General features: G+C 41.2%; 1 protein-coding gene and 1 long non-coding RNA gene across 5 annotated transcripts in view; one reads left to right on the plus strand and one right to left on the minus strand.

Moving 5' to 3' along the window:
* LOC310832405 overlaps positions 1-19,758 on the plus strand; it is a 37,333-nt gene extending 17,575 nt beyond the window's left edge. Inside the window, exons 2-5 of one of the 4 annotated variants that reach the window (XR_014558262.1) lie at positions 12,326-13,025; positions 13,683-13,777; positions 15,899-16,056; positions 17,364-19,393. This is a non-coding gene — a long non-coding RNA (uncharacterized lncRNA). Of the gene's footprint in view, positions 1-10,344; positions 13,026-13,682; positions 14,014-15,898; positions 16,057-17,363 lie in introns of those variants that run through there. The other 3 variants (XR_014558263.1, XR_014558264.1, XR_014558265.1) reach the window with 3 other exon arrangements.
* Positions 1-25,477, minus strand: part of CLMP (CXADR like cell adhesion molecule) — a 57,775-nt gene that overhangs the window by 14,303 nt on the left and 17,995 nt on the right. Inside the window, exon 2 of the mRNA XM_083714104.1 lies at positions 1,191-1,348. Coding sequence (XP_083570230.1) covers positions 1,191-1,348 — 158 coding nt within the window. The remainder of the gene's footprint in view (positions 1-1,190; positions 1,349-25,477) is intronic.

A 25,477-nucleotide genomic window follows, 5' to 3' on the forward strand; every position in this document is an offset into this window, starting at 1 on the left:
CTGGTTTGCCAAGCAGGCTCCTTGTATGCTTTTACAATGTGTAGTGCTTAGTAATCGATGTTAACTAGTTTTGCTATCTCGGTGTGACCAAAGGTGTGGCTGGTGTTTCCCAGTTTGCATCGTAACAAAAGCCTCTTCATAGGACGCTGAAGTCTCATATTGTTCTGAGCCAACTTTATATATTAGCATACATGCAGGGATGAACGAAGGCTAACCGACACCCGGGGTGGGGCAAACTGCCAGCTGCGCATGTGTTGCATCGCTACGTACGACACATGTGTGTGACACCATGCATGTGTTGCACGTAGCGGTTTGCCGGTGGTGGCACCCGGACGCCGTATGGACGGTGCTGGAATCTTTTGCTTGTGGCTGCAGCGGCGGCAGAGGGATCCTCTGCTTGCGGTTTTAGCAGCAGCGGTGGGATCACACCACCATCTGTATGGTGCTCGGGCGGCACTGGTGGCAACCCGCTATGTACAGCGCATGTGCGGCATCGCTACGTACAGCACATGCGTGTGACGCCGTGCATGTGTTGTATGTAGCGGTTTTGCTGCCGGTGCCGCCTGAATGGCATACGGACGGTGGCGGGATCCTCCACTTGTGGTTGTAGCAGCGACGGAGAGATCCGCCATCCGTATGGCGCTTGAGTTGCGCTGGCAGCAAACCGCTATGTACAGCACATGTGTGGCATCGCCACATGCATGTGACACTGCGCGTGCGTTGTTTGTCGCGGTTTGCCACTGGCGCCACTCAAACGCTTTGCGGACAGTGGCGGGATCATCTGCTCACGGCTGCAGCTGCGGAGGATCCGCCACATGCGGCTGCGTGATGGCTGCTTATGCGGCCGTATCTGGGGGCAGCGGGCCAAGCACCCCACAGGGTGCTGCCTTGTCACCCCCCCCCCCAGACATGGCACCCGGAGCGCACTGACACATCTTGCGACGCCACCGCATACATGAGGGCAGAGTTATTTTTCAAGAAAAAGAGGTTCCTGAGCTCACCATGAACTTCTCCCTTGTTCTCTTAAAATGGCAATGACACCCACCTGAGCGGTGCTGGAGCTGAGCTCCAATGAGCTCCAGCTGAAAAAAGCCCTGGGTGAGGACCAGGTTGTTTTATTCCTTTAATCCCAGAATCTGTGTGGGGATAGTGTGAACTAAGGAACTTTGAATTTCAGGGGATAGACATACCACTTTCGGTTCAGCATCGGAATTCTTTAGCAGCCATTCTATGTCTAGGCTTGTTTGCCCCAGGCGGTACAGTCGATGGTGACAGGGCAGAGTAATGTTTGCTTCGGCCACTTTCTTAAATTCTATCTGAGCCCGTGACAGCCAAGTGGAACAGGATGCTGAAAGAGAAAGATCAAATCAGATGCTTCCAGTAATCCTAGATCAATAAATTGCTGCGTTGGCATTTCATGTCATGTTCCAGTGAGAGTTGTGTTCTGTGGGGCAAGCTGCTTTGAATTGATCAAAAAGACCAGATATGAATATTTAAAGCAACATTATTCCTATTAACAAATACAACCAAAATGGAGAGGGAGAGAGTGACTTGCCAAGATGATGATGCTACACTGAGGTGGAATCTGAACACATCCATCACTCTGTCAAGAGGATCATAGTGACTTTTACGTATCATCTTTGTGTTATTATGGGATGCTGGGGGTCTTGTTCTGTGTTGCAGATCAGTTGCTTGGTAGGCATGTCACAAGTGCAGCCTCACCAAAACAGAGTTTGATTATCTCTTGCTTTACAAAATAAAAGTTAATTTGTATCTACAGTATTTCAGATGAGCTGGCTGGTAGATTATTGACTGGTTTACAGCTAATCTAGATACTGTTTACATACTTTTTTTGAAAAAGTATGCTGATGCTGGCAAACACCAGTGGTAAAAACCAGTGTTGCCATGTGCACTAAACAGATGGTAAACATAGAATTCTTTTAACTGTTGGAGTTGATAAAAGGAACGTAGGAAGCTGCCTTATATAGAGTCAGACCTTGGTTGGTTTATTTCTGCACTGTCTACACCAGGCATGTCCAAAGTTCAGCCCAGGGGCCTAATCCAGCCCTCTGGTTGATTTAATCTGGCCCCTGTGGCAATTTATTTACTGGGGTAAAACCTCCAGTAAAAGGTCAACAACTTCAGTCCTAAAAAACAGTCAACAGCTATGGTCAGCCCTCATGCATGTTCACTTCATCAAATCTGGCTCTCTGAAAAAAGTTTGGACACTCCTGGTCTACACCAACTAGCAGTGGTTTCAGGCAGGGGTGTTTCCCAGGCTGATCTGGAGAATCCTATCTGGATTGAAACGGGGACTTTTTGCATGCAAAGCAAGATGCTTTACCACCGAGCTGTGGCTCATAGTGTATAACAGTGTATAACATAGTGTATAACATAGTGTATCACTAAAATAGTGATAGGTTTGGTTGAGCCCAAAAGTATTTATAGTGAATGAGTGTATGAGTAGAGTATGATTTAAAGCAGCAATCAAAACACTTAACTCCCTTTTCTTGAATAGTGAGTTGATTTTCAGCTGTCTGAGTACTGTGAATATTCATCACGACAGTACTGGTTGTAGCTTCCTTCAAACTACCGGTATATATATTAAAAAAACATAGGGCTTGAACTACTGGTTTTTAGATTTACACACTCTTGGCAGAAGCCCTTCCCAGAGCAAGGGATTTAATTTATGTGGGCTATGCGTAAAGTACCTGTAGCTGAATATAGGCAGGGCTAACCTTGCAGCGATTGTCTTGGTACTATTGGCAGCATTTCCACCCATATTGTGTTGTTGTGGATTGAGGGGCTGTGAAATGACATGGACGCCAATTCCCTCTCCTCAAACTCCATCCATTGACCTATGCTACTTTGTGGTGGGATTAGGAACAAAATTTTATGACTTGTGATTGATAAAGCTTTTGCTTACAGTTTGTTAATAAGAAACATATTATTTTTAACTTAAAACCCTCCTAACAAAAGGAAACCAAGTACTGTACAGTGGTACCTCGGGTTAAGTACTTAATTTGTTCTGGAGGTCTGTACTTAACCTGAAACTGTTCTTAACCTGAAGACCACTTTAGCTAATGGGGCCTCCTGCTGCCGCCGCGCCGCCGGAGCACGATTTCTGTTCTCAACCTGAAGCAAAGTTCTTAACCTGAAGCACTATTTCTGGGTTAGCAGAGTATGTAACCTGAAGCATATGTAACCTGAAGCGTATGTAACCCAAGGTACCAGTGTAATCAATGGCAAAATTGTATACAGCTGACAATGCTATACTGGTGCTTCCAGAGTTGGCCGCTAGAGGGACTCTGGATACGCATGTGAAATTTAGGCTGAGAAAGTAATGTAGACAAAACAAATAGATATGGAGTGTCTTTTTTTTATCCTGTGTGCTGTTTTTGAGATCATTTTTTTTAATTAAAAAAGGGGAGAGTAGACACCCCAGTGATAGCTTGTTTTAATTGTTGTTTTTTCAGTTGACCATTTTTAGAGCAGCCAGAAAAGAGAAGCAACAGAAAACTAATAATCAAATGTCACCCCAGTTTAATTTATATTATCTTACTGTGAAATGTTGGTTTGTTCATGATGAGTTTGTGCTTGCATTTGTGCTTGCATTTCAAAAAGCTGTTTGGCTTTATCTCGTTTTTGGCTCTGCCTGGTGTTATAAGAAAAATACTTCTAATTCCCTTATGGGGTATCCAGAGCCTGTATAGAGTCCCTCAGGAGATTTCTATCAGTCAGAGAAAGCAGAGGCCAAGCAGAGTACCGTATATTGAAAGGAAAGCGGCTAGTAAGCCTGATCTTTATTAAAGGAAATAAACTGTTGCAACAAGGTCCCCACTCACCACACACAGGAGGGAGGAGAACCCTGAACAATGGTGCACAAGCCCCTATAAAGACTTTTGAAATTGCCCACCCTGTAGCCCTTTGTTGTTGTTTAGTGGTTTAGCCGTGTCCGACTCTTCATGACCCCATGGACCAGAGCACGCCAGGCACTCCTGTCTTCCACTGCCTGCCGCAGTTTGGTCAGACTCATGTTTGTAGCTTCGAGAACACTGTCTAACCATCTCATCCTCTGTCGTCCCCTTCTTCTTGTGCCCTCAATCTTTCCCAGCATCAGGGTCTTTTCCAGGGAGTCTTCTCTTCTCATGAGGTGGCCAAAGTATTGGAGCCTCAGCTTCACGATCTGTCCTTCCAGTGAGCACTCAGGGCTGATTTCCTTAAGAATGGATACGTTTGATCTTCTTGCAGTCCATGGGACTCTCAAGCGTCTCCTCCAGCACCATAATTCAAAAGCATCAATTCTTCGGCGATCAGCCTTCTTTATGGTCCAGCTCTCGCTTCTATTCATCACTACTGGGAAAACCATGGCTTTTACAATACGGACCTTTGTTGGCAAGGTGATGTCTCTGCTTTTTAAGATGTTGTCTAGGTTTGCCATTGCCTTTCTCCCAAGGAGCAGGCCTCTTTTAGTCCTAGACCACCCACAAAACATCATACATACATCACAGAAGGAGGCAGTCTCCAGCAGAAATTTGAGAGTGTTGCTTCTCTCTTGTTTGCCATGATACCCATAATGCCTTACTTGATTGCATTTTCTGGGTTCCCTGGCCATTCCTTTGAGATGGTAAATACTTTAGTTCTGGAATCTCTTACGCATATTGATTGTTTGCTCAGCTTAACAGATACTTGCCAAACTGTATTTGAAAAGGGAGGTGTAAGCTCCTACAGCCCAAAGACAATTGGAAAGCTTTTCCCATTTCCTTGCAGAGAAATATTTGAGGACAATTTGGAAGAGTCAAAATGGCTTCAGGGTTGTTCTCTTGTACGATTTTAGACGCGAGGTTTATATACTTATGTATGTATTTGCCTTGGACATTTATGAACATTTATTCTATATTTGAGACCTTAGAATTCTTATAACACTAGTTTGAGGAAACAGGAACAATGAGAGTGACACACACACACACATACACATTCATGCATTCACCTTTTCAGGATAAATCCTAGCCTCCCAGGTATGCAGAAAATTTCTGCTGAATTCACTGTTGGCAAAGTAGCAACAAAGACCTTAGTCGTGTATAGATAATTTATGGAATGACCCTTAGATAACTATAGCCAATGATAGGGTGATAAGATTACAATCAAAATGTTCAGGCCTTTCATGTTACCTTTTTTTCTCGTGACTGAAGCGTGTCAGAATGCACATTAGGATTACTTATTTGAAAATTAATTACCATGACTTAAGACGGGAGTCCCTTAAGTGAGAATCTAATATTCTGGGAGGAGAAAGAAGACTGTTGTTTTGAACGATCACAATCTTAGCAGCTTTTTCTATTCACACCCTGAACATACTTGTACATTTTGCAAACTATGCTGGGTATATAGAAAATTGAAATGTGATCCCTTGAAAGCGCACATAACTACACAGAATTTGTTCGTTGGCAGGCATCCTTTGTTTTTTCAAAAACACTGCGAGAAGTTACACTGAATCGGTGAAATTGTGTGAAAACAGTGTTCCATTTTTACACACAACACAGTGCATATTGCTGTATATGCTCCCCCTCTCCCCAGTTATAGTTAACACTTCCAGTAGTTAAACAGCCCAGGAACCAGGTCCATATTCCCCACTGAGCTAGACCTTGTCATTGCAATCTGAAATCAAAGCATATGGCAGTGAATCTGCTCAGATTTGGCTTCATGAATGGCATTGAGGTGGAGAAAATTAAAATAAATGGTATGGATAAAATACACATTTTTAATAGTACTTTGTGTTTCTAAGAGTTGTACCACAAGAGGGCAGAATTCACCCAAAAGCCATGGGCATTTGAGCTTGTTATCTCTCTCCCCCCCCTCTCCCCCCCCCAGTGTACAGTATACTGTATGTGTTCTCAGAATTCAACCAGGTCAGTGCAAATGTATGCGAGTTTCTATTTGTAAGCTACATTTATAATTTGGTAAACTTAAAATCTGAGGAAGAAATAGCATGTATTTTTGAATTTAGTGTCAGTGATTCTGAAGAAAGTATTTGCCTTGGACATTGCCTGAAGAAAGTGCTACCTAACTTAAGACCTGAAAATCTAATGGCAAGGAACTTTCAGATTTCTCAAAATAGTTTGGGGGAGCCTAACCATCAAGTCTGAGCATGAGTTTGACCAAACTGCGGGAGGCAGTGGAAGACAGGAGTGCCTGGCGTGCTCTGGTCCATGGGGTCACGAAGAGTCGGACACGACTAAACAACTAAACAACAACAAACAAACCATCAAACTGTTTCTATTCTCTAGCTAAGGCTGTATTTAAAGACTTTGATTAATTGAGCCTACAGTTTATGCTTGAAAGGGTTAACTAAGAAGGCACGGAAGTAGGAGATAAAATGGATTGTGATACACACTGCAAGCTTCTTCACTATGCAAATTGGATTCACCTTTGAACCCTAAGCATCTTGAAAATCCTTTTATCTACAGGGAGTTTGATTCCATAAAATCCTATGTGAAACAACTGGCCTTTTAAAGAGGCAAGGCTTTCATGTAAGCAGTTGGTACTGTATGGTGTTCACGTCTGTCCTACCTTGCACCCATTGAAAAACTCAGTCTTAAGCAATTTTGTAATAATAGTTATTAATTTGTTAAAGATGGATACAGAGAAACACTGACAGTCTGCCATACAGCCATAGAAGAAATTGATGTTTGATTCCCAGTTTAGCAAAACATTGCATACTCTCAGGAAATGCTTTTTCTTGAAAAGCTTCTCCTTTTGGGTCTTTCTTCTGCATTGGTCCTGATGCTATCAACTATATTTATATTAGATCAAGTGGTATCTTAACCACCCTCCTGCTGTTCCTTGTGATGAATTTTCACTTCAATGTTATAATGCCTACAAACACCATGGGCTGTGACAAGAATAAAATATTGTGTAGATTAACCTGGATAATTATTTTTTTCAGAGTTCTGTGAATCTAATTCTATACTAACAAAAAATGACACATTAAAAACTGGGTTGTAGCCAAGTAAGGTCTACTCAGAGTAGACCCATTGAAATTAATGAACCTAAGTTAATCATGCTCATTAATTTTAATGGGACTACTAAGTATAACTAACATTGGCTGCAATTCTGTTTTCAGGCTTCCTTTTCTTCACTTAAACTTTAATTTTGCTATCCTTAATAACTTCAAAAGTTGAGCCAATGTGCAAGTGCTGCCTTTTTGCAGATTTTTTCTTGCAGAGGAGGAGAAAGTTGGAAACGAGTTGGAACATTCTGTGGGATAATCACTCAGTTATGCCCAGATGATGTACATACTGGGACATCTGCTCTTTGTATTCTTTGGCTAGCAATGGAAGAGAGGCTATAGGTCACCTTCTCCCGAGAGTGTGAGCGCTCAGAATAAGTGAGACCCGGCCCCACATGCATGATGCTTGCAGCCTGCTTTCCTAGCCTGATCTGTGGTTTCAGGAATTTGGTAGAGAGTCAGAAGTGTCTGGTTAAAAAAAATATTTTATTGCAGTCAGCTCCCAGAGGGAGCAGCTAGCTAGGCTCAAAACAAAGAGGACAGAGAGGCCCGTCAATATAAAACATGGTGCTCAGAGGCCTTGCCTAATTTGAATCACATGCGCTTGAAGTTTCAAGTGACACAAAGATAAAATGAAAGTAAATTTCTTTGCTCTTTTAAGCATCGTGGGGCATTTGAGGTCTGAAGCTAAAGAAATTAGTAAGGATCAAATCAAACTATGAAGAACAAATTGTAGATTTAAAGATTAAATACCTCCCGCCCACACACATACCAATCAGAAGCAGTTATAAGGTGGAAATATGATGGGTACTGTGCAGATATATATATACCTGTTGAATCATGGGTGGTCAACAGCTGTGTAGGTGGGGAAGTGACCATTATTTTCCTGACTCCTTCACAAAAGTTGCTGTACTAGGACAGAATGTACAATGAAATTTTGAGAGAGTATTAAAGTGGAATTGCTGATGGAAAAGTGGACTGGAGATTGCTGCTGTTCTGTTGTTGGCAGAATGCCATAAATAAAAGAATATTACCTTTAAATGTGGCCGAACAGCCATCATAATCAAGCTTCTTGGGGTAGAAGCTGAAGAAAGCATTATGTGTCAGACCAGCTTACTTGAGAAATCACACTGAAAACTGGAAAGAGTTTTGGAATGACAGCTGTTTTTTCTTCATATTTTATATCAATATGTATTGCTAGTAAAATATGAGAAATCTAATAACATGGCGCTCAACAGCTGATAATGTCTGCTTTGAGCAATGTCTTCCAATTTTAACTGTTTACAAAATATTTATCTTATGAGCATTGCAAAGTCTTGTTTCCTGTTGCCTGACAGGCTTGGTGCCCTCTCAACAGACAAAACAGTTTTTTTCCTGATTATTGTAACATACCAAACAGCAGGTAAATTATAGCCTCTGATGTTCAGACCTTCACAGAGAACTTGACAGTACTGTACAAGAAAATTGTCTGCAGTTATTACAGCTGCAGCTGGAGACAGGAATACCCGAGGCATTTATCCAATTTGTTTCAGTTGCAGGTACAAACTCCTAGGGAAGGGAAGAGAGATGGAGGGCAGATGGGTGCATGTATTTGCTTGTCAGATGTTCAGGTTAAGATGATAGTTAACAGAAAGCCCAATATATTTGGGTTGCCAAACCTTGCCCTGGATCTGAATATTGCACATATCAAACCTAATAATTCTGGTTGAAGGGAGACTATGATGAATGACTAGATGGGAAAGGATATTAAGAATAGGCTGAGGGGTAAACCCTACAAGAATCTGGAGTAGAGTCCCTATGACGTTTAGATGGTGTCTCGTATGCCTCCTTCCTGCCAACAAAGGTCCATATAGTAAAAGCTATGGTTTTCCCAGTAGTGATGTATGGAAGTGAGAGCTGGACCACAAAGAAGGCTGATCGCCGAAGAATTGATGCTTTTGAATTATGGTGCTGGGGGAGACTCTTGAGAGTCCCATGGACTGCAAGAAGAACAAACCTATCCATTCTTAAGCAAATCAGCCCTGAGTGCTCACTGGAAGGACAGATTGTGAAGCTGAGGCTCCAATACTTTGGCCACCTCATGAGAAGAGAAGACTCCCTGGAAAAGACCCTGATGTTGGGAAAGATGGAGGGCACAAGGAGAAGGGGACGACAGAGGACGAGATGGTTGGATAGTGTTCTCGAAGCTACCAGCATGAGTTTGACCAAACTGCGGGAGGCAGTGGAAGACAGAAGTGCCTGGCGTGCTCTGGTCCATGGGGTCACGAAGAGTTGGACACAACTAAACGACTAAACAACAACAACAAATGCCTCCTTCCAGCCAAGCTGGTGACAGATGTATTGCTCTGCTTTCCTTTGGCCCATCAGCAAGGGGCTTGCCGTCCGGGCAGCCCAGGACCTTCATACACACTGCCCAGGATTGTGCCACAGAGAGATCACTTTGGTGCTACTAACACAACAAAAACAATGCATTAGGCAGCAGATATGAGTTACTGGTCTGTGCAGTAACAGCAGGGATTGATTCTCCAGGGTTTGACGTCACTCCCAGAAGCGCACTCCATTGTCTTTTGAGACAGATGGATGCCAAAAGCAGTATACGTGTACAGTGTATTCTGCATCATCATGATGATCTGGGATTGTGACTGATCTTAACAGTGATTTTGTCTGCTAAGGAAGTTGTTTTATAAAGGATCAAATTAGCCCTTAGTTCAATCAACTGCTGGTTCAAGTCCCTAAGGCAGAAAATTAAACTTTTACCTATTCTATGACAAATACATAACTCTCCCACAAGGATGCCCTGAGCCACCTATCTTATAATTGTTGGGCTATGTAAACATGATTAGATTTAATTATAATTTGTCCTTCTGTAGGCCATTATAAGATTGTCACCATTCTGCACTACAGAAGGCAAAGATCTACGAATGAGAAAAAGCCTCAGCATGTACGGTTAAGTTTTCTTACTTATTGCTATTTAATACTTTCAGACATGTTTACCTCATGGCAAGGTACTTGTCCAACAACCTGTCTGGTTCCGGTGACATTATACACTTGCTTGTGTCAGCTGTTCAGGTGTCCTCTAGATATAATAGTACAGTGGTACCTTGGGTTAAGTACTTAATTCGTTCTGGAGGTCCGTTCTTAACCTGAAACTGTTCTTAACCTGAAGCACCACTTTAGCTAATGGGGCCTCCCACTGCTGCCGTGTCACCGGAGCCCAATTTCTGTTCTCATCCTGAAGCAAAGTTCTTAACCCAAGGTAATATTTCTGGGTTAGCCGAGTCTGTAACCTGAAGCGTATGTAACCTGAAGTGTATGTAACCCAAGGTACCACTGTACTAGTATGATATCTGAACACCAAACATTTCTTGTATAGCAGTAGAAAAGTGAAGAGGGGTGGAATAGGTGTTCAGAAGCACATGTCACTAAAGGTTTACCACACAGCAAAAGGCAACATGAGGCAAGATGTAGATATTTCCAAGACCAATGTCTGTGCAGGATAACACTAGCAAAAAGTGTGATGCAGAAGGCAGCAGATGCTGTTGCCCCTCAGAGACAAAACAGTATGTAAAGTTTGTGCATAGAGGCAAGTGAAATTACACATGCCGCTCTGTTGCTGAGTGTTGGCATTTATCCCTTCTATTCAGCTGCGTTTTGAGAAATCTGTTGTTCCTACACCGATGGGGCATGTAAGATCAAAAAGTTACATTTATTCCAAGACAGCTACCCAGTTCTTGACATAGAACTTAGCACCTTTATGTTGACCTAACTGTAAGTGACCAATTCAAGAGAAAATACGGTACAATAGAACTGTAATGGCCAATAAGTCATCAAGCAGATTGTTGCCACCAGAGACCCAAACAATCTCCAACGGAGAGATGAAGGGGCCGACTGTAAATCTTCTAGCCTGGGGAGAAGATCCCTCCCCCTATGAAAGGTTGCTGAAGTTCCTTGACAGTGCAGTAAGACCAGCATCAGCAGCTGGAACTTTATTGTCTGTTAACTTCCTTTTTGCTCTTATGTCTTTTAAGTCTAGAGTATTTCTTTCGTAATATTGAATCTATTCTGCGTTTTGTTGAATTGTTGATTTTGCCCTGTTTGAATTTATTTATATCTTTTGCAGACTGGCTCCTGCCCACCCCCCCCCTTTATGTATTTTGATAATAAATAGGTGTTTGTTGTAAACTGCTTTGGGCTCAGCTCACTGTGGACAGGAAGCATATAAATAAATTAAACCAACACTGGAGCTGCACACTGTGATCACTTGCATCTGAAGCAGCTCCTGAAGGTTGGCTGAATTTAGCAGTGTGGTTGGATCTGTTAATTTTTGGTGGGATTGAAGGTTTGCCTGACTCCTCCATGGATCCTGCTTCATACTAAAGACTAGGGCCCGTGTGATTTGAACTCTTACTGCTGGCACTGGGTCTGGTTTAGTTCTGTTTAAAATCCAGGTCCAGCTGGTAGTTTGCATGACATTTGCAGTGATCTTCTTTGAAAGGGGAAGATCTGAATTTTTTTTAAGCCATCAAAATTAATTACTAGACGAGTCATATTTATATCGAGACATTTGACAATAAAATAATAATGCTAGATATAAACCTTGCCAAATTCTAACAGAGTGATTTTGCATTTGGGAAAAAGCTTTATTTTGAAACACATGCACGTTGGATCTTAAGAAGTAACCTTGGTGTACCTTCCATCGCAATCAATGAAAGTCCCTTTTCAGGTACAAGCGTCATTCCCTGTTAGCCATTTTCAAGTTACAGTAGTGAAGTGCTCAGTTATGTTCCAATACTTGCTCATAACAAGATATGACAGTTCACGTACCCACTACAAGTGTTGCTAATATGAGACAAAAATGAATGCCTAATGTTCTGTGTCACTTTTCATATTCCCACCTATTCCAAAACATGCATGGATGACCACAGATTTCCTCTGGGCAAAAATATGAATGACAACAACAGCCACTCCCCCACATTCCTTATACTGTAGACTAGAGAATGTGAGTCTGTATCATTAAGATATTTTTGTGTGGTACAGTTTCAGTAACCGTGGGTTTATATATTGATTACTTTCATCCTTGTGGTGTGCATAGCTATGAATGCAGTTCCTCATGCAAAAGTCACCTAGCATAAAAAGTATTGTGGGATTCTCAGTACCTTCAGACAGGTCATTCCAAAGTTCTTCCTAGCCTATCCAAACCAGAAAGAGAAGTATATTTCAGGTTCTCCAAGTTGAATATGTTTGTTACTGAAGGGCGACTGGGCTGGAGGTGGGGTGGTGTTTTTTTAAGTGCCTCTAGTACATTTTTTTTCACCACAGGTATTATGTGTCAGTGGTTCCACTAAACTGATATCTTTGAGGCAGTGGTAAATCAGGTGTTCAGGAGCTAGGCCATGGTGAGTCTACTTAACCATCTAATCTACATATCTACAGAAGTCATTTTGCTGGGATCAGAGGATACTCCTCTGTATACACAGAAAATAATTAATATCACGTATCCTATGCTGAGGCTCTCCTCAGGCATATATAGTAATAAATTGATTAGATTATCATGTCTCTGAGCTATGCTGGTGTCTATTATATTCACATTCCTCACAACACTGTTTTTCCTTCTGAAGTGAACCTGATTATTGCTGCCTTATTTTTAACAGCCCCACCCCTGCCTAGTTTTTATAGGTTTTGTTCCCAATCACTATTTTTTCTCATTCTATTTGTGTGTCTATGCATACACACACACACACACAGCCTCTGATGTTTTCTCCTCTAGCTAAGGCCAAAGAGCCTAGGGATGTTGTCTGAGGAAAGCCCTGAACAAGAATAAACTTGTACTGTGTCCCAACAAGCATTCCTGTGACCTTTGCAGCTTCCATTGGGCACTTGTCCCAGTTTCAGAGTGAAGATGCCCTAGGTCTGGCTGAAGCTGCAAAGACCTTTTGCATAAGCAACCATCTTGCTATCAGTGACCTGAACAGAAAGATGCTTCAGCTGAGAGCTATGAGATGTCATTGAGCTTGGGTGAGTGAGTGAGCATAATGTTTCTAACATGCTGAACCAGTACAAATGTTGCTTCACGTGGGCTGCTGCAGAGCATATCTACTAATTAGATGTGAAAAGGCCAGCCATGTTACCAAGGAGCACATTCTATGAAGGTCAGAGGAAGTATATGTACCTTAGCCTAGGAAAAAGGGGTTGAGGGGTCGTTTTCCTTTGTGCCTAGAGAGCCCACTATTGCAAGAAGTACTTTTGAGTTACAACACCTCTTAGTTTCAGATGGATTGTGGATCAGGTTTTCAGGATCCACTCCCCTCCAGCTGATATGCACACAAATAACATCAGCAGAATGTTTTTAGAAGTTCCATTGAATACAATGTCAGTTAGATTGGCCCTCTTTCATTTGTACTTGATAAAGATTCTTGGAGGACTCAAAACGAACTTCATAGTTAGCTAAAAAAACTTCTTTTAGAAATTACTTATTGTAACTGTTCAGAGTCTATTTCTGTTTAATTTTGAAATGCTGATATTTAATATTACTGTATTCTATATTATTTTAATGAATGTTGAATGTTATTTTATTTGTATATTGTATTATGAATATTGTCTCTGAGCCTGGAGGGCGGGATACAAATAAAATTTATTATTGCTGTTATTATTATTATTATTATTATTAAATGGGGAGGAAAGGAAATGCTCCGTTTTGAAATCATCTTAAACTTTAATTTGCTAAACTGACAAAATGGCAAAACACTGACATTAATGAGCATTTTTGCAAAGGTATCGTATGCATACATTAGGTGATTTTTTTGGGGGGGGGGAGAAATGAGTAGTTTTGAAACAATGCCTGCCTTATTCATTTTAACTTCAGTGCAAACATTTAAATCAACTCATTTTGTCTCATTGGTGACTCTTCTTTTCATAGCACATAGAACAGTGACTCTCAGCCTCAGGGAACAACAGTTCTCTACAGTGAGGGGGGGCAACAAAGAACAGCAGCCAGAGGTTGCACAAAGGTAGCTCTCAAAATTGGTGAAAATAGTGTAACTTTACTAATGCTTATGATTTTTTTCCCTGTGGCATTCCCCCCACCTCCCCAAGATGAGCTCTCTTGGGAAGTGGTGATTGTTTTGATAAATCATACAGTGATCTATCCTGTTTGGATTAACGCAAAAGCAAATACACATGTGAAATTGAGAGCAGTATTTGATGGTATTAGAAAAATAAATACAATTTTTTGCATCTGAGAAAACAAAGCTTATTTGAGATCTTGTTTTATTTGTACCACCTGTGTTCCTAGCTAATGTAGGATAGAATGGGACAGAGAAACCTAATCATTTGTAGGCTTAGAGATGAGTTTAAGCCAAATGCATAGTAATTCTCAGGTACCTTAATGCTAGTAGCAGATACAACAAGAGCACCGTATTTAGATTTAAGCTGATACCCATTCACTAGAGTCAGGAAGACAAGACAGAGTGCACTGATGGGCAAGAATCAAGTATCGAAGTCCAAAATTTTAAGTCAGGAGATCTGAGATGTGTCAGGATGCAGAAAAGATTAGGCAAGCAGGGTTAATGCTGAATAAGATTTTCAGAGTTAAGGCAGTTTGGGTCCTTATATTGACAGAATGAACCTTGGATATCTATTTTAGTACAGTGTTCCATTTCTTGGTGGAGCTTTACATATTCTGGCATAGCATATAGGAATAGGAGGTGGGCACAGTATGTCTGTAGTCTTGACTGATTATCTATAATTCCAAATACTTTTCTGTTCCTCACTTGAAGCGCCTGCTGAGCTCCAGAATTCACAAGTAGAAGGCTTGTTCACAGGTAGAAGGTTGTTTATCTTAAGCTTCATTTGTGAAATGCAAATTCAAAATTAATGTGTTTTCTCTTTGTTCATTAATTAGCCAACCGGGTTAGGGACACAGCATATAAGCCTGGTGACAGAGCCAACCCACAGTTTCATCTTGATGATTCTAAGGCCAATCAGTTATCCCTTGGCAGAGGTTTGCTAAAACCACCCGACGTGCATTTTATACTTTTAAAAAAGAAACAATCTCACAGTTGGCACATTCCCGCTAAATATGAATTTATTTGGCAAAATTCGTGTTTGGAAGAAACATGAACCTTCTACCTTTTATTCTGCTGTGGAATATATTTTACAACACTCATTCATTTTTAATCCTTCTATGAATTATTACAACTATGATTTTATTATCCTATAATTTTATTCTTCCTGCTTTTATGACTGCTTTTATTATTACTTTTAGCTTAATGTTTTGTTGCTTGTTTGAATAAAAAAAACTAAAAGAAAAAGAAGCTTCTAGCTGCTATCAGTCTGAGATTCCAATGCGCTGTTTACAGCTGTTTGTGAAGCAGACATCACAGTTCTGCTGTGGCTTAAGGAGTAGCACAACATTTAGCTTAAAGAGAGGCTCTGTGGATATAGAGTGCTTCCAGACTTCACATTTACTCCCATGATGTTGCCTGTTCCCTGGGAGTAAAAGTAATGCCCTCAAAGTACTGCAGCCATTCTGTCATCAATATTTTGGGTATGCTTCCCAAAATTAGATTTTCAAGTTTCTCCACGTTATTTCTTATTCTCATATCTGACACTGAAAATGGATAATGTAGTGAACATCTGTAAATATATTTCCCCACAACTTCCAGTACCAGTCTTCAAAGCGACTATGGGCTGTGAAGGTAGAAAGACCTGTTTAGATGGGTAGACATTATCAGATAGATGACAGTGAAGTGCAACTGAGAGCTATTGTAGGATTTTTAGTTTGATGAAAGGCAGTTTAGAATTCCTATATATATGAGAAAGGGCAAACCCTCAGGAATCCCGTGGCTGACAACTCTCATATGTTTGTCTTCTTAAGTCTTTATACCTTCCTAGGTTTTGTTTCAGAATTACCCATTCTTCAAAGTAGGGCATCTTGACTTTGCAGACACAGATCTGTCCACGACCATTCCTGGATATTTAAGTATAGACTTCCTTGGTCAGCTTCCCGTTAAATCAGCTTCACCCCGTCTTGACCTGGGCAAACTCCCTTGGTAAGCTGTTCCCTAAATAATGTCTGGTTTGAGTCACATGCCCCTGTGGGCCTACTGTCCTGACAAGTCCATTGTGGCTTGTATTGGGTCCTGGTATTGTATGAACTAGCTATATTTTTCTCGCTTTGTTTTTGTTTGGTTGTGCAAACAAATTATAGAGTTGGGTCAGGCTGCTTTCCAATGAAGCCACTGCAAGGAGGAAATGAGGAAGTGTCATATGATGGAAGAAAAGGGGGATATTTAATATTTTTAGCTACTACTGTTTTCTTGTGGTATTGAAACTGCTTAGGTGGTGGAACTAGCTCAGATGTAGGTCTATAGGTGGCTTTGGATTTTTGCAAGATACTTTATTTCTCTCAGCCAAATCCACATATTCCTCAGAGAGCAGAAATGCACACAAAAACTGTTATTCTGAAAATAAAGAAAATATTGACTGAGCCATGAACACTTACCTGTTAAACACAGGCTTGCACTATGATTCCTAGATGTTAAATAGAATTGGGTCTGTTTGTGGCTGATTTAGGGCTGATTTTCCTCACATAAGCACGTAACCTAAGATAATGTTCTCATAAAAAAATTTTTTGTAAAGAAAAAAGGTATAACTTCCATTTTTCAGTTTTGTGTGGGTGGCATGGAAATTTGAGCACCCATCTGCAAAAGGTATGTTCGGAGAGATCTGTGCATTAGATGTGTTATAATGGCAATTCAAAGAAACTGTTGGGCCAGGAATGAAAATTCAGACACAGATGCATTCTCAAGGACATAATACAAATGCAAGCAGGGGAACAAAAATGAAGCTTTCCTACAGGAATGAGAATCTCCTTGAATAAAGGGCAAAGTGACGCACATCCCGCTAAGAGTATGAACTTCACATCTATGGTGGCTTTTTTAAAAAAGTACGCTACAGTTTATATTGTAACATGTTAAACAATTTGGTGGTGGTGAACTGTCTTGACATCGGTGGTTGGTTAAGTTCTGTTACAGAGAGGAACAGAGTGGGAAGAAGGACTTGGACAAGGGGAATGAAGGAGGCACATCATAGAAAAGGAAAGGGGGCAGGATATCAAGGGAGAAAAGGGGCTCTACTATAGGAGGGCTTTGTTTAATTTATTAAAATTTATAAAGCACACTTTCTTATAAAATATCAGGAAAGCTGGAAAGAATGTGGAGAGAGGAAACATGCATATATCATAAAAAGCAGATATAAGGAAGGTTGCGTATTTATTTAAAATAAGCTGCAAAATCTAGTTTTAATTGTAAATACTGAAACCGGTATTTGCAATTCTAATTCCCTTTATCCTTTTCAGATAGTGCTGGAAGACAGCCCCTATTATGCCTGACCTTTGGCCATGCTGAGCCACTGCCATTTGGAAGAATTCGGTGACAACTAGGCAGAAAGATGACACTTTTATGTATTGGGTGGCAGATGCGTAGAAAACAGGCTGCATTGTTGTAACAAGATACATGTAGTTTCAGTACTTGCCTTTATGTCGCACAAAATTATAATTTGATAAGGAAGAGTGTTAGGTGTGAGAATCACATGGATAGCAGAAGACAAGCCCCTCCCAAAAAATCTTTCTCTTATTCTCCTTTCGTCCCGAACACTAGATTTGCACCCATGTAGATAATGGAAAAGCATCAACCCCACCATAGACGCCGAGTGTGAGGGACTGGGGGTGCTCCAGCCCCCACAACATTCCCCATGAAGGGGGAGGGCACCCACAAATTTTTGCATGGGGCTGCGCACACCGTGGGGGTGTGTGCACCTGATGTCAGCATGCCCAGCTGTGGAAGATATTCTCCCTTTTTTGCAATTCATTTTTATTAGTTTCTTTAAACATACATTCATCACATCACATTGTCATAACTTGGTTTTCCTGTAGGTTAAACATATATTTATAGAACATAATAAAGGAAATAAGAAACACAAAAATACATACTTATTTAATTATTCAATTGTAATCCATTTGCATTTGACTTCCCTCCCCTTCTTACTTGGGTTCTCAGTTTTACTTAATCAACTGCCCCTCCTGACACAACTTTTTATTTGGTAACCTAATTCCATTATATTTTACTATTTTTTTCCTTACAGGAGTTAGTCAAAAAAATGTAATTCTTCATAATGGTCTTTCAAATACTGTTGAAATATATTCCAATCATTTTTAAATTTTTGCTTTGTTTGATCTCTTATCGGACCTGTCAGCTTGTCCAACTCCGCATACGCCATCAATTTGATCAACCGGTCTCTCTTTCTCAGTAAGGTCTCCATTTTCCAAATCTGGGCAACTAAGACTGTTGCTGCCGTGGTGGCATACATAAAGATTTTCTCAAAATCTCTTGGGATTTCATTCCCAGTGATCCCTAAGAGGAATGCTTTGGGGGAAACGAGACTTTAAACATCCTTTTTAATTCGTTATAAATTTCCTGCTAAAATTCCCACATCTTTTTGCATGTCCATCAAACATGATATGGGAGCCCACTGCGCCCAGCCGTGCAAGGTGTGCTGCCCAGCTGTGGAAAGGAGTGGCAATGCTGCTGCAACTTGCCTTCCTCTCTTTGCCTCCTGAGTCAGACCTGACCCAGGAGGCTGGGTGTGAGGGAGCAGACTGCACACACATGGCCCCAGGCATCCACTGTCCAGGGGGGGCAAGCTGGTGGGCTTGAACCCTACAACCTTGCCTTGTTTTTATGTTTCTTTCCTCCTGAAGACCGGATTGTGTCCGCAAAGGGAATTGTGGCATTATCAATGAAACAGGAACAAAATCCCCTTGACATTTCTCATCAAAGTTCATTCTGAGAATTTAATCCAGCAATGTAACCTAAACTCTGTGGCTTTACAAAATACGTCCTCTATCTTGAAATAGGCTTATACAGAATACCCACACATTCGTAGTGCCCCATTACAGGGAGAGAATCAAAAGTAGAAAAAAAAGTATAACAGGCAAGAAGTAAGGGAAAGACTAAATGTCTGAATGTGCTGAAGCTTGAAGCCCGGAGTCTTAATAGATTCCACCTCAAGCGTGTATCAAACATAATTAATGTTAATGTCATAGCCATCTTAATGTCAATTACTTTTTAATGTCATCGCCTTCTCTTTGCTGGTGACAGCAATGTTGTACTGCTGGGAATAAATTCCACTCACTAATTTAGAAGTTATAAAGAGATCTAGAGAAACGCATAGCTGGCTTATGGTTCTTTGCTGTAGCTTCCAGATCTATGAGGAAGCTATGAGTTCAATTGCATTTCAAAGGGCATTGATTATTAGAGCAAAATGTAAAGCAGTCTCCTGCAGTGAAGGGTTTAGGACTTCTGTTTTCTGAAACATGGTTTTTTTAGGTTGTACTCAATCTTTTGTGGTAGTCTTCTGACTGCTGTTGAATTTCATTGGGACTTCTCCAGTACAAGGAAAATGTAGATGGCATGACAGGGATGGGAGAGGGAGGAGAAAAACTTGTCCACTACATTTGAATAGAAGCAATTTATTCTGATGCTCTTATGCTAGAATTGTACAACAGGAAACATGCAATGTTCAAATAATTAAAAATAAAACTGATATTAAATTTAAAAAATCATTAATTTTAAGGAGGAATTCATTGTAGTGCTGAGGTGATTGTTTCATCAGCACAAACATTTCAGCCTGTCAAATGGAATAATCTCCTCTCTCCCCTCCCCCCCCCCCCACTCTTCTGGTGGTTTTCCTAACCTCCTGGCCAATTTAGAGGGTGGAAGGAAGCCCTTGTGTGGGCTTCCTCTGGTGGGTCTGGTTGGTTGAATCTGATCTTGAAATAAGATAGAAGTTCAAAAGAAGTTCAAAATTGAAATAATATAGAAGTTCCAAATACTTTGCAGCTATGTGGGTCGTTTAAGAGTTGTGTTACTTATGATTAATCAGGTCAGCTCCTTTGATGCTCATTTACATTTTCCAGGTATAAAACATTGTGGTGTAAGTGCTGTGGAAATGTAATATATCTTTTAACAGAAGCCTGTCTTCCAGAGCTGCAGGTCATTTTCACACGAAGCATGGAATTCTAGGTTCTTTCAGCTGTCTTTGCTCCACTTTCCAAACATGGATACTTTCTTAGCTGAAGTGATGCGAAGCACTGTAACTTTAACATGGACATGGAAAGGTCATGCGGCTAAAGACCTTGCGCATAGGTAGGCTTCCAAGAGAGTGGGAAGGAGAAACGCATGGCTAGTAGTGAAGACTTGTGCAATCATGCATATAACCAGCACAGGGAGAAATGAAGAATCCTACATGACTTGGAAGATAAGTGTATTCAACCTAGGTTAGTCAAGATTTTTTGGGACTAAATTGGCTTTTGTACATTTTGTACAGACTGTGACCCACACACTTAGACAATTTTGAACCCCAGCCAGTTGAAGAAGAAAAATATAAGGAGTTTGCAAAATCTCAAGCCCACAAGGCCCCTAAAAACAGAGCAGGGTCATCAAAATAAAGTCTTGACCTTCTGCTACATTTTTCTTCAACCACGAGAGCTAGAAATGTATTTTATGTTCTTTCATAAGCCATGCACACAGGGATGCTGTGCCAGGTTTCAAATCTGAATTGGCCGTAGCTCTTTTTGTTCTCTATACAGAATATCTTGTTCAGTGTCCAAAGCAGAATTATTTCTACCTCTTAAAAAATAGGCATTGGGGATTTCTTTGTATCCAAATACATCCTCAAAATAGTCCCATGCTAAGGTAATGCTGTGGGCATGATCAGGGGTGAAACTAGGCTTTATTTCACTCTGGTCAAAGATCTGGTTTGGCACCCCTCATGCGCATTTCTGTACACACCAACACAGGTTGGCAGCCTCAATGGTGCCCCTCTGGAGGCTTAACCTGGGCACACAAAAAAAGGCATCTAGCCCACCCTCAGCCCCCACCCCATAGCATAGCTGTCAACGTTTCCCCTTTTTTAAGGGAAATTCCCTTAGTCCGAATAGGATTCCTCGCAAGAAAAGGGAAAAGTTGACAGCTATGCCCCATAGCGACGGCATGATCCAAGCAAAGTCAAGCAGTTAGTGCATGTGGATTTAAGTAGGAGAGTAGGAGAGTTATGCACATGATCAAATCGATAGGGCACACAAAAATTAACTTTGGCTGGATCCTGTCACATATAAATAACATCCCATTTTCCTAGGAAGTACTTGAGGTGTTTGTCATTTAGTGGACATAACTACAACAGCTAACTGCCTTCTTTACATGCTGTGCTTGGTTGACCTTTGATGGCCTCCTCTGCCAGTGGCAGGGAATGTCCTGATCTCCGCTCCTTTTGGATGGAGAGCAAGTTACATCATGGGCCATGCCTTCACTGTCACTGGCCATTAGGATCTGTGGCTCATTCAGGATTTTAAACAGTAAGAGGAGGAGCCCTCGCTACTTTGTGAGCTGTCTGTAATTCTTCAAGCAAGCAGAATTTTGCCCCTGTGCCTTGCAGTCTTGGGCTGTTTCCCATCTTGCCTCTTCATCATTGCAGGCCCAGACACATCAGGCCTCATTAAAAAACATTTACTATAAATGGTAATCAGGTGAAATAAGCACAACTGCCAAAAGAAATAAGGCATATCGTTCTGATAAGGCTTGTGTACATACATCTGACAGCTACCATAGCCCAGAGAAACCTCCCATTTCAAACAGCTCGCATTCCTTCCCCCCAAGCTAAACTCCACACAGCCCTGTTGTTTAAACAAGCTGAAAAGAAATCCATGCCAGAGTTTTAATGCAGGGACCTCCTTCCATAACCCCAGTGCTCCCCAGGCACAAGTCTCCCTAGCAGAACTCCACACGCCAGCCTCTCTTGTTTACACATTTCTGCATTATGAGACAGCCAGGAGGAGGTCATAAAATCTACTCGACTCCAGAGAGAGTGATGAATTCAACCAATCAGGGCATAACCCAGAGATCACAAATCACATGAAGTCAGAACTTGGCCCGTGTGTTGTACCCATTCTGTCTACCTCACACACCGGCGTGCAACTTGTTTGAGGCTAAGAACACCTTTAGAATCCTATAATGAACCCAAAGCATCCTCCAGCAAGTTTTATAGGTTTTTAGTTAGGGCTCAAATGAAACAGGAGAGGAGGAATAACCGATGCATAAATATTTTTATACATACCACAGTATGAGCCCCGCCCTTTAAACAATATTCATACTTTTTAAGTGGAAGTTTATAACGTTTAGTAAGAGGGTGGTTGCCGGGACACTCTGAAGATGTTGCTGAATCGAGAGGGGCCGACATTTCTTCACATGCAGCTACACATTAAAATGCATCCTAGGAAAGTAGTTCAATTGCAAAGGAACAACACCCACACTTGAATGTTACGGCATTTGATACAAAGCGGGGGGGGGGGGGGGTCAGTGTAATAATCTTGGGTTAGGCAAGTGGTTCTCAAAGGGCCTGGTGTGCCACACAGGTGTAGCAGGAGGGGATGGCAAGTGTGGTGGGAAGATTCAAGGACAAATCAATATAATATTTTTGGAATGATTTGTGCTCTTATGTAGCCATATGTTTTATAATTTCTGGATGTCCCATGATTGTATTAAAAAGTAGTTGTTTTCTATGTTATAATATAAATAAAGCACTGTTAAGTGTTGTTTCTTTTTGTTTTCCAATGTATTTCTTGTCAATAACATTTTTGGTTATTGGTTGTGGCACGAGCAAATCTTTATTTTGGAAGCGTGGCCCAAATAAAGTTTGAGAAGAGTTTGATATCCCGCTTTATCACTACCCTAAGGAGTCTCAAAGCGGCTAACATTCTCCTTTCCTCTCCTCCCCCACAAGAAGATGAGAACCACTGGGTTAGACCAGGGGTCTGCAACCTTTAAGACAAAAAGAGCCACTTGAACCCGTTTCCGAATAATAATAAAAAACTGGGAGCCGCAAAACTCATCATTATTAAAATAACTTTTTTTAAACTTTTTTATTATTTCTTTGTTTGACCCCTCAGAATTACTCCTCCTCATAGAAATAAATGTTAAATTAACATGTTACCTTTTGTGTGTGTGTGTTCTTCACTCCCTTTCAAAACAGTGACCAGCGTACATGCCCCTTACAATGTAGCGGGCGGGCGGGAAGGTGATGTTAGGGGGGTGCGTGACTAACGCACGCACCGCCCCCATGCGACGTCACAGCCAGTACAGCGCCCGCCACAGTGGGGAGTGTCGGGGCGCACAATGCGCCTCCTCCCCTCGCTAGTATCCGCCCCGGAGCCGCGGCAAAGGTGTAAAAGAGCCACATGCGGCTCCGGAGCCGCGGGTTGCAGACCCCTGGGTTAGACTAAACGAATTTTGAGGTCCTCTCCAAGCTGTGATTTTAAAGCTGCAAGGAAGAGGCTACAAAAAAAAAAAAGCTCAAACCAGATTCATTGTTAGGAAATCTGGCTAGACAATTTACTTAACTATCTGCTTTGTTATGTAAATGCAGTCCAAAGTGAAACTAAATAGCTGTAGATACTTCTGGAAGGTAAACTGAAGAGGGTGCATCCCCCCCCCCTACAAGTAGTAGGAAAAAAATAGCAAGGCCATACTGGACTTGGAACAATGCAAAAGGTGATTTCTCTTTCTCTGAGAAACTGCTGCTATGGTTTTGGGAAGCCCACCCTAAAACAGAACCTATCAGGGGAGGAGATCTCCTCCCATAAAATGTATTTATATGTCACTATATCATTTAAGGGACACGGGTGGCGCTGTGGATTAAACCACTGAGCCTTGGGCTTGCCGATTGGAAGGTTGGCGGATCAAATCCCCGCAACGGGGTGAGCTCCTGTTGCCCGGTCCCAGCTCTGCCAACCTAGCAGTTCGAAAGCATGTCAAAGTGCAAGTAGATAAATAGGTACTGCTCCAGCAGGAAGGCAAACAGCGTTTACGTGCGCTGCTCTGGTTCGCCAGAAGCAGCTTAGTCATGCTGGCCTCATGTAAAGTCATGCTGGCCAGTAAAGCGAGATGAGCGCTGCAACTCCAGAGTCAGTCACGACTGGATCTAATGGTCAGGGGTCCCTTTACCTTTATATCAATTAAAAATCAACATGGTTTTGACAATATCTATCTATTATCTATATACCAGGGGTTCTCCAGTTGTTTTTGGACTACAACTCCCATCATCCCTAGCTTTGGGAAAAACTGATCAATACACACATGCATACATATTACAAACAATGACCATCAACTAACCATTATCCCAAGATGTTATCTGAAGGTACCTGCTATTTAATCCATTAGTTAAATTTTTAACAAGCTAAAAACAAAGTGATTTGCAGCTATTTATAATAAGAGGGTTTTATCCAACATTCCTTCAGTAAATTTTAGATCTGGCCTTTGGCCTTGTTATTACATCTTTTTCAGCAGGGCTAGCCAAAGTGACTTGGATAACATTTCACCATAAGGAACACAGTGGGATTGTGATGTTATGTGGAAAGAGTCGTGAGTTTCTGGAATAAGGACCAGTTCACAATGCCTTAACTATTAATCTACATGTTTTACTTGCCATTTTTATATTTCTTTGCTGCACATGATATCTGCTTGCACTATGTGGATGGGAAGGTGGAAGTGAGGCAACAACCTTCAGCGTTCTGTTCAGATCCCATTTGACCCTTGTAGCTACAAATTAATATCCTAATGTCACACCTAGATCAGGAAACAGTTCTCCTAAGAGCAACTTATATTAAATGCAAATTAGTATTGCATAAGATTCATTGTTTTCCACACTGTTTTAATGTCTAAAGAGTGTTACAGAGGAGCTTCAGATAGAAGAGATTGTTACTGGAAAAACTTGCTTTGCATGATATGTGTTTTGTTCCTAGTGGGGCTCTTTCAATCTGTAAGGTCCCAAAATTGGTGACACACACACACACACACACACACACACACAGAGAGAGAGAGAGAGAGAGAGAGAGAGAGAGATTTGTGTTGCAGTTCAGGCCATTTCACTCAAAACAACATTTCTATTCCAGATTGCAACATCTGGATTCTGTTCTTGAGGATTTAGACATGCTTTCCGGAAGGAAGGATGAACAAATCTCTCTTACTCAAGGTTCCAGAAAAGCAAATGAAGATATTTGGCTGAGGGTGCTAGAGATATTTTGTTTTGCAAGAAAATGTTTGTTTCTTTGCAATGAGATTTTAAAAACATCGTATTGTTTTCCTTGGGTTGTGTTCAGCTAAGTTTCATTCATAACAGACCCATTAAAATAAATGACCATGATGAATTCCAATGGCTCTCTCTACACTGAGTAAAAGGTCGCTGAATACATTCCATTGAGCTCTTACTTTTTTCAAAAGAAGTTTTCTTACTGTTAATGGCAAAACTACGGTACATTTCATGGAACATTGTATTGCACACTTAATATACTGTTGCTCCTTTGCAGATTGTTCTACAAACACATCATGTTGCATTTAGAACTGACACCAGTTCTTACAT

Source organism: Podarcis gaigeae, assembly GCF_964106915.1.
Source record: "Podarcis gaigeae genome assembly, chromosome: 15".
Taxonomy (NCBI): Eukaryota; Metazoa; Chordata; class Lepidosauria; order Squamata; family Lacertidae; genus Podarcis; species Podarcis gaigeae.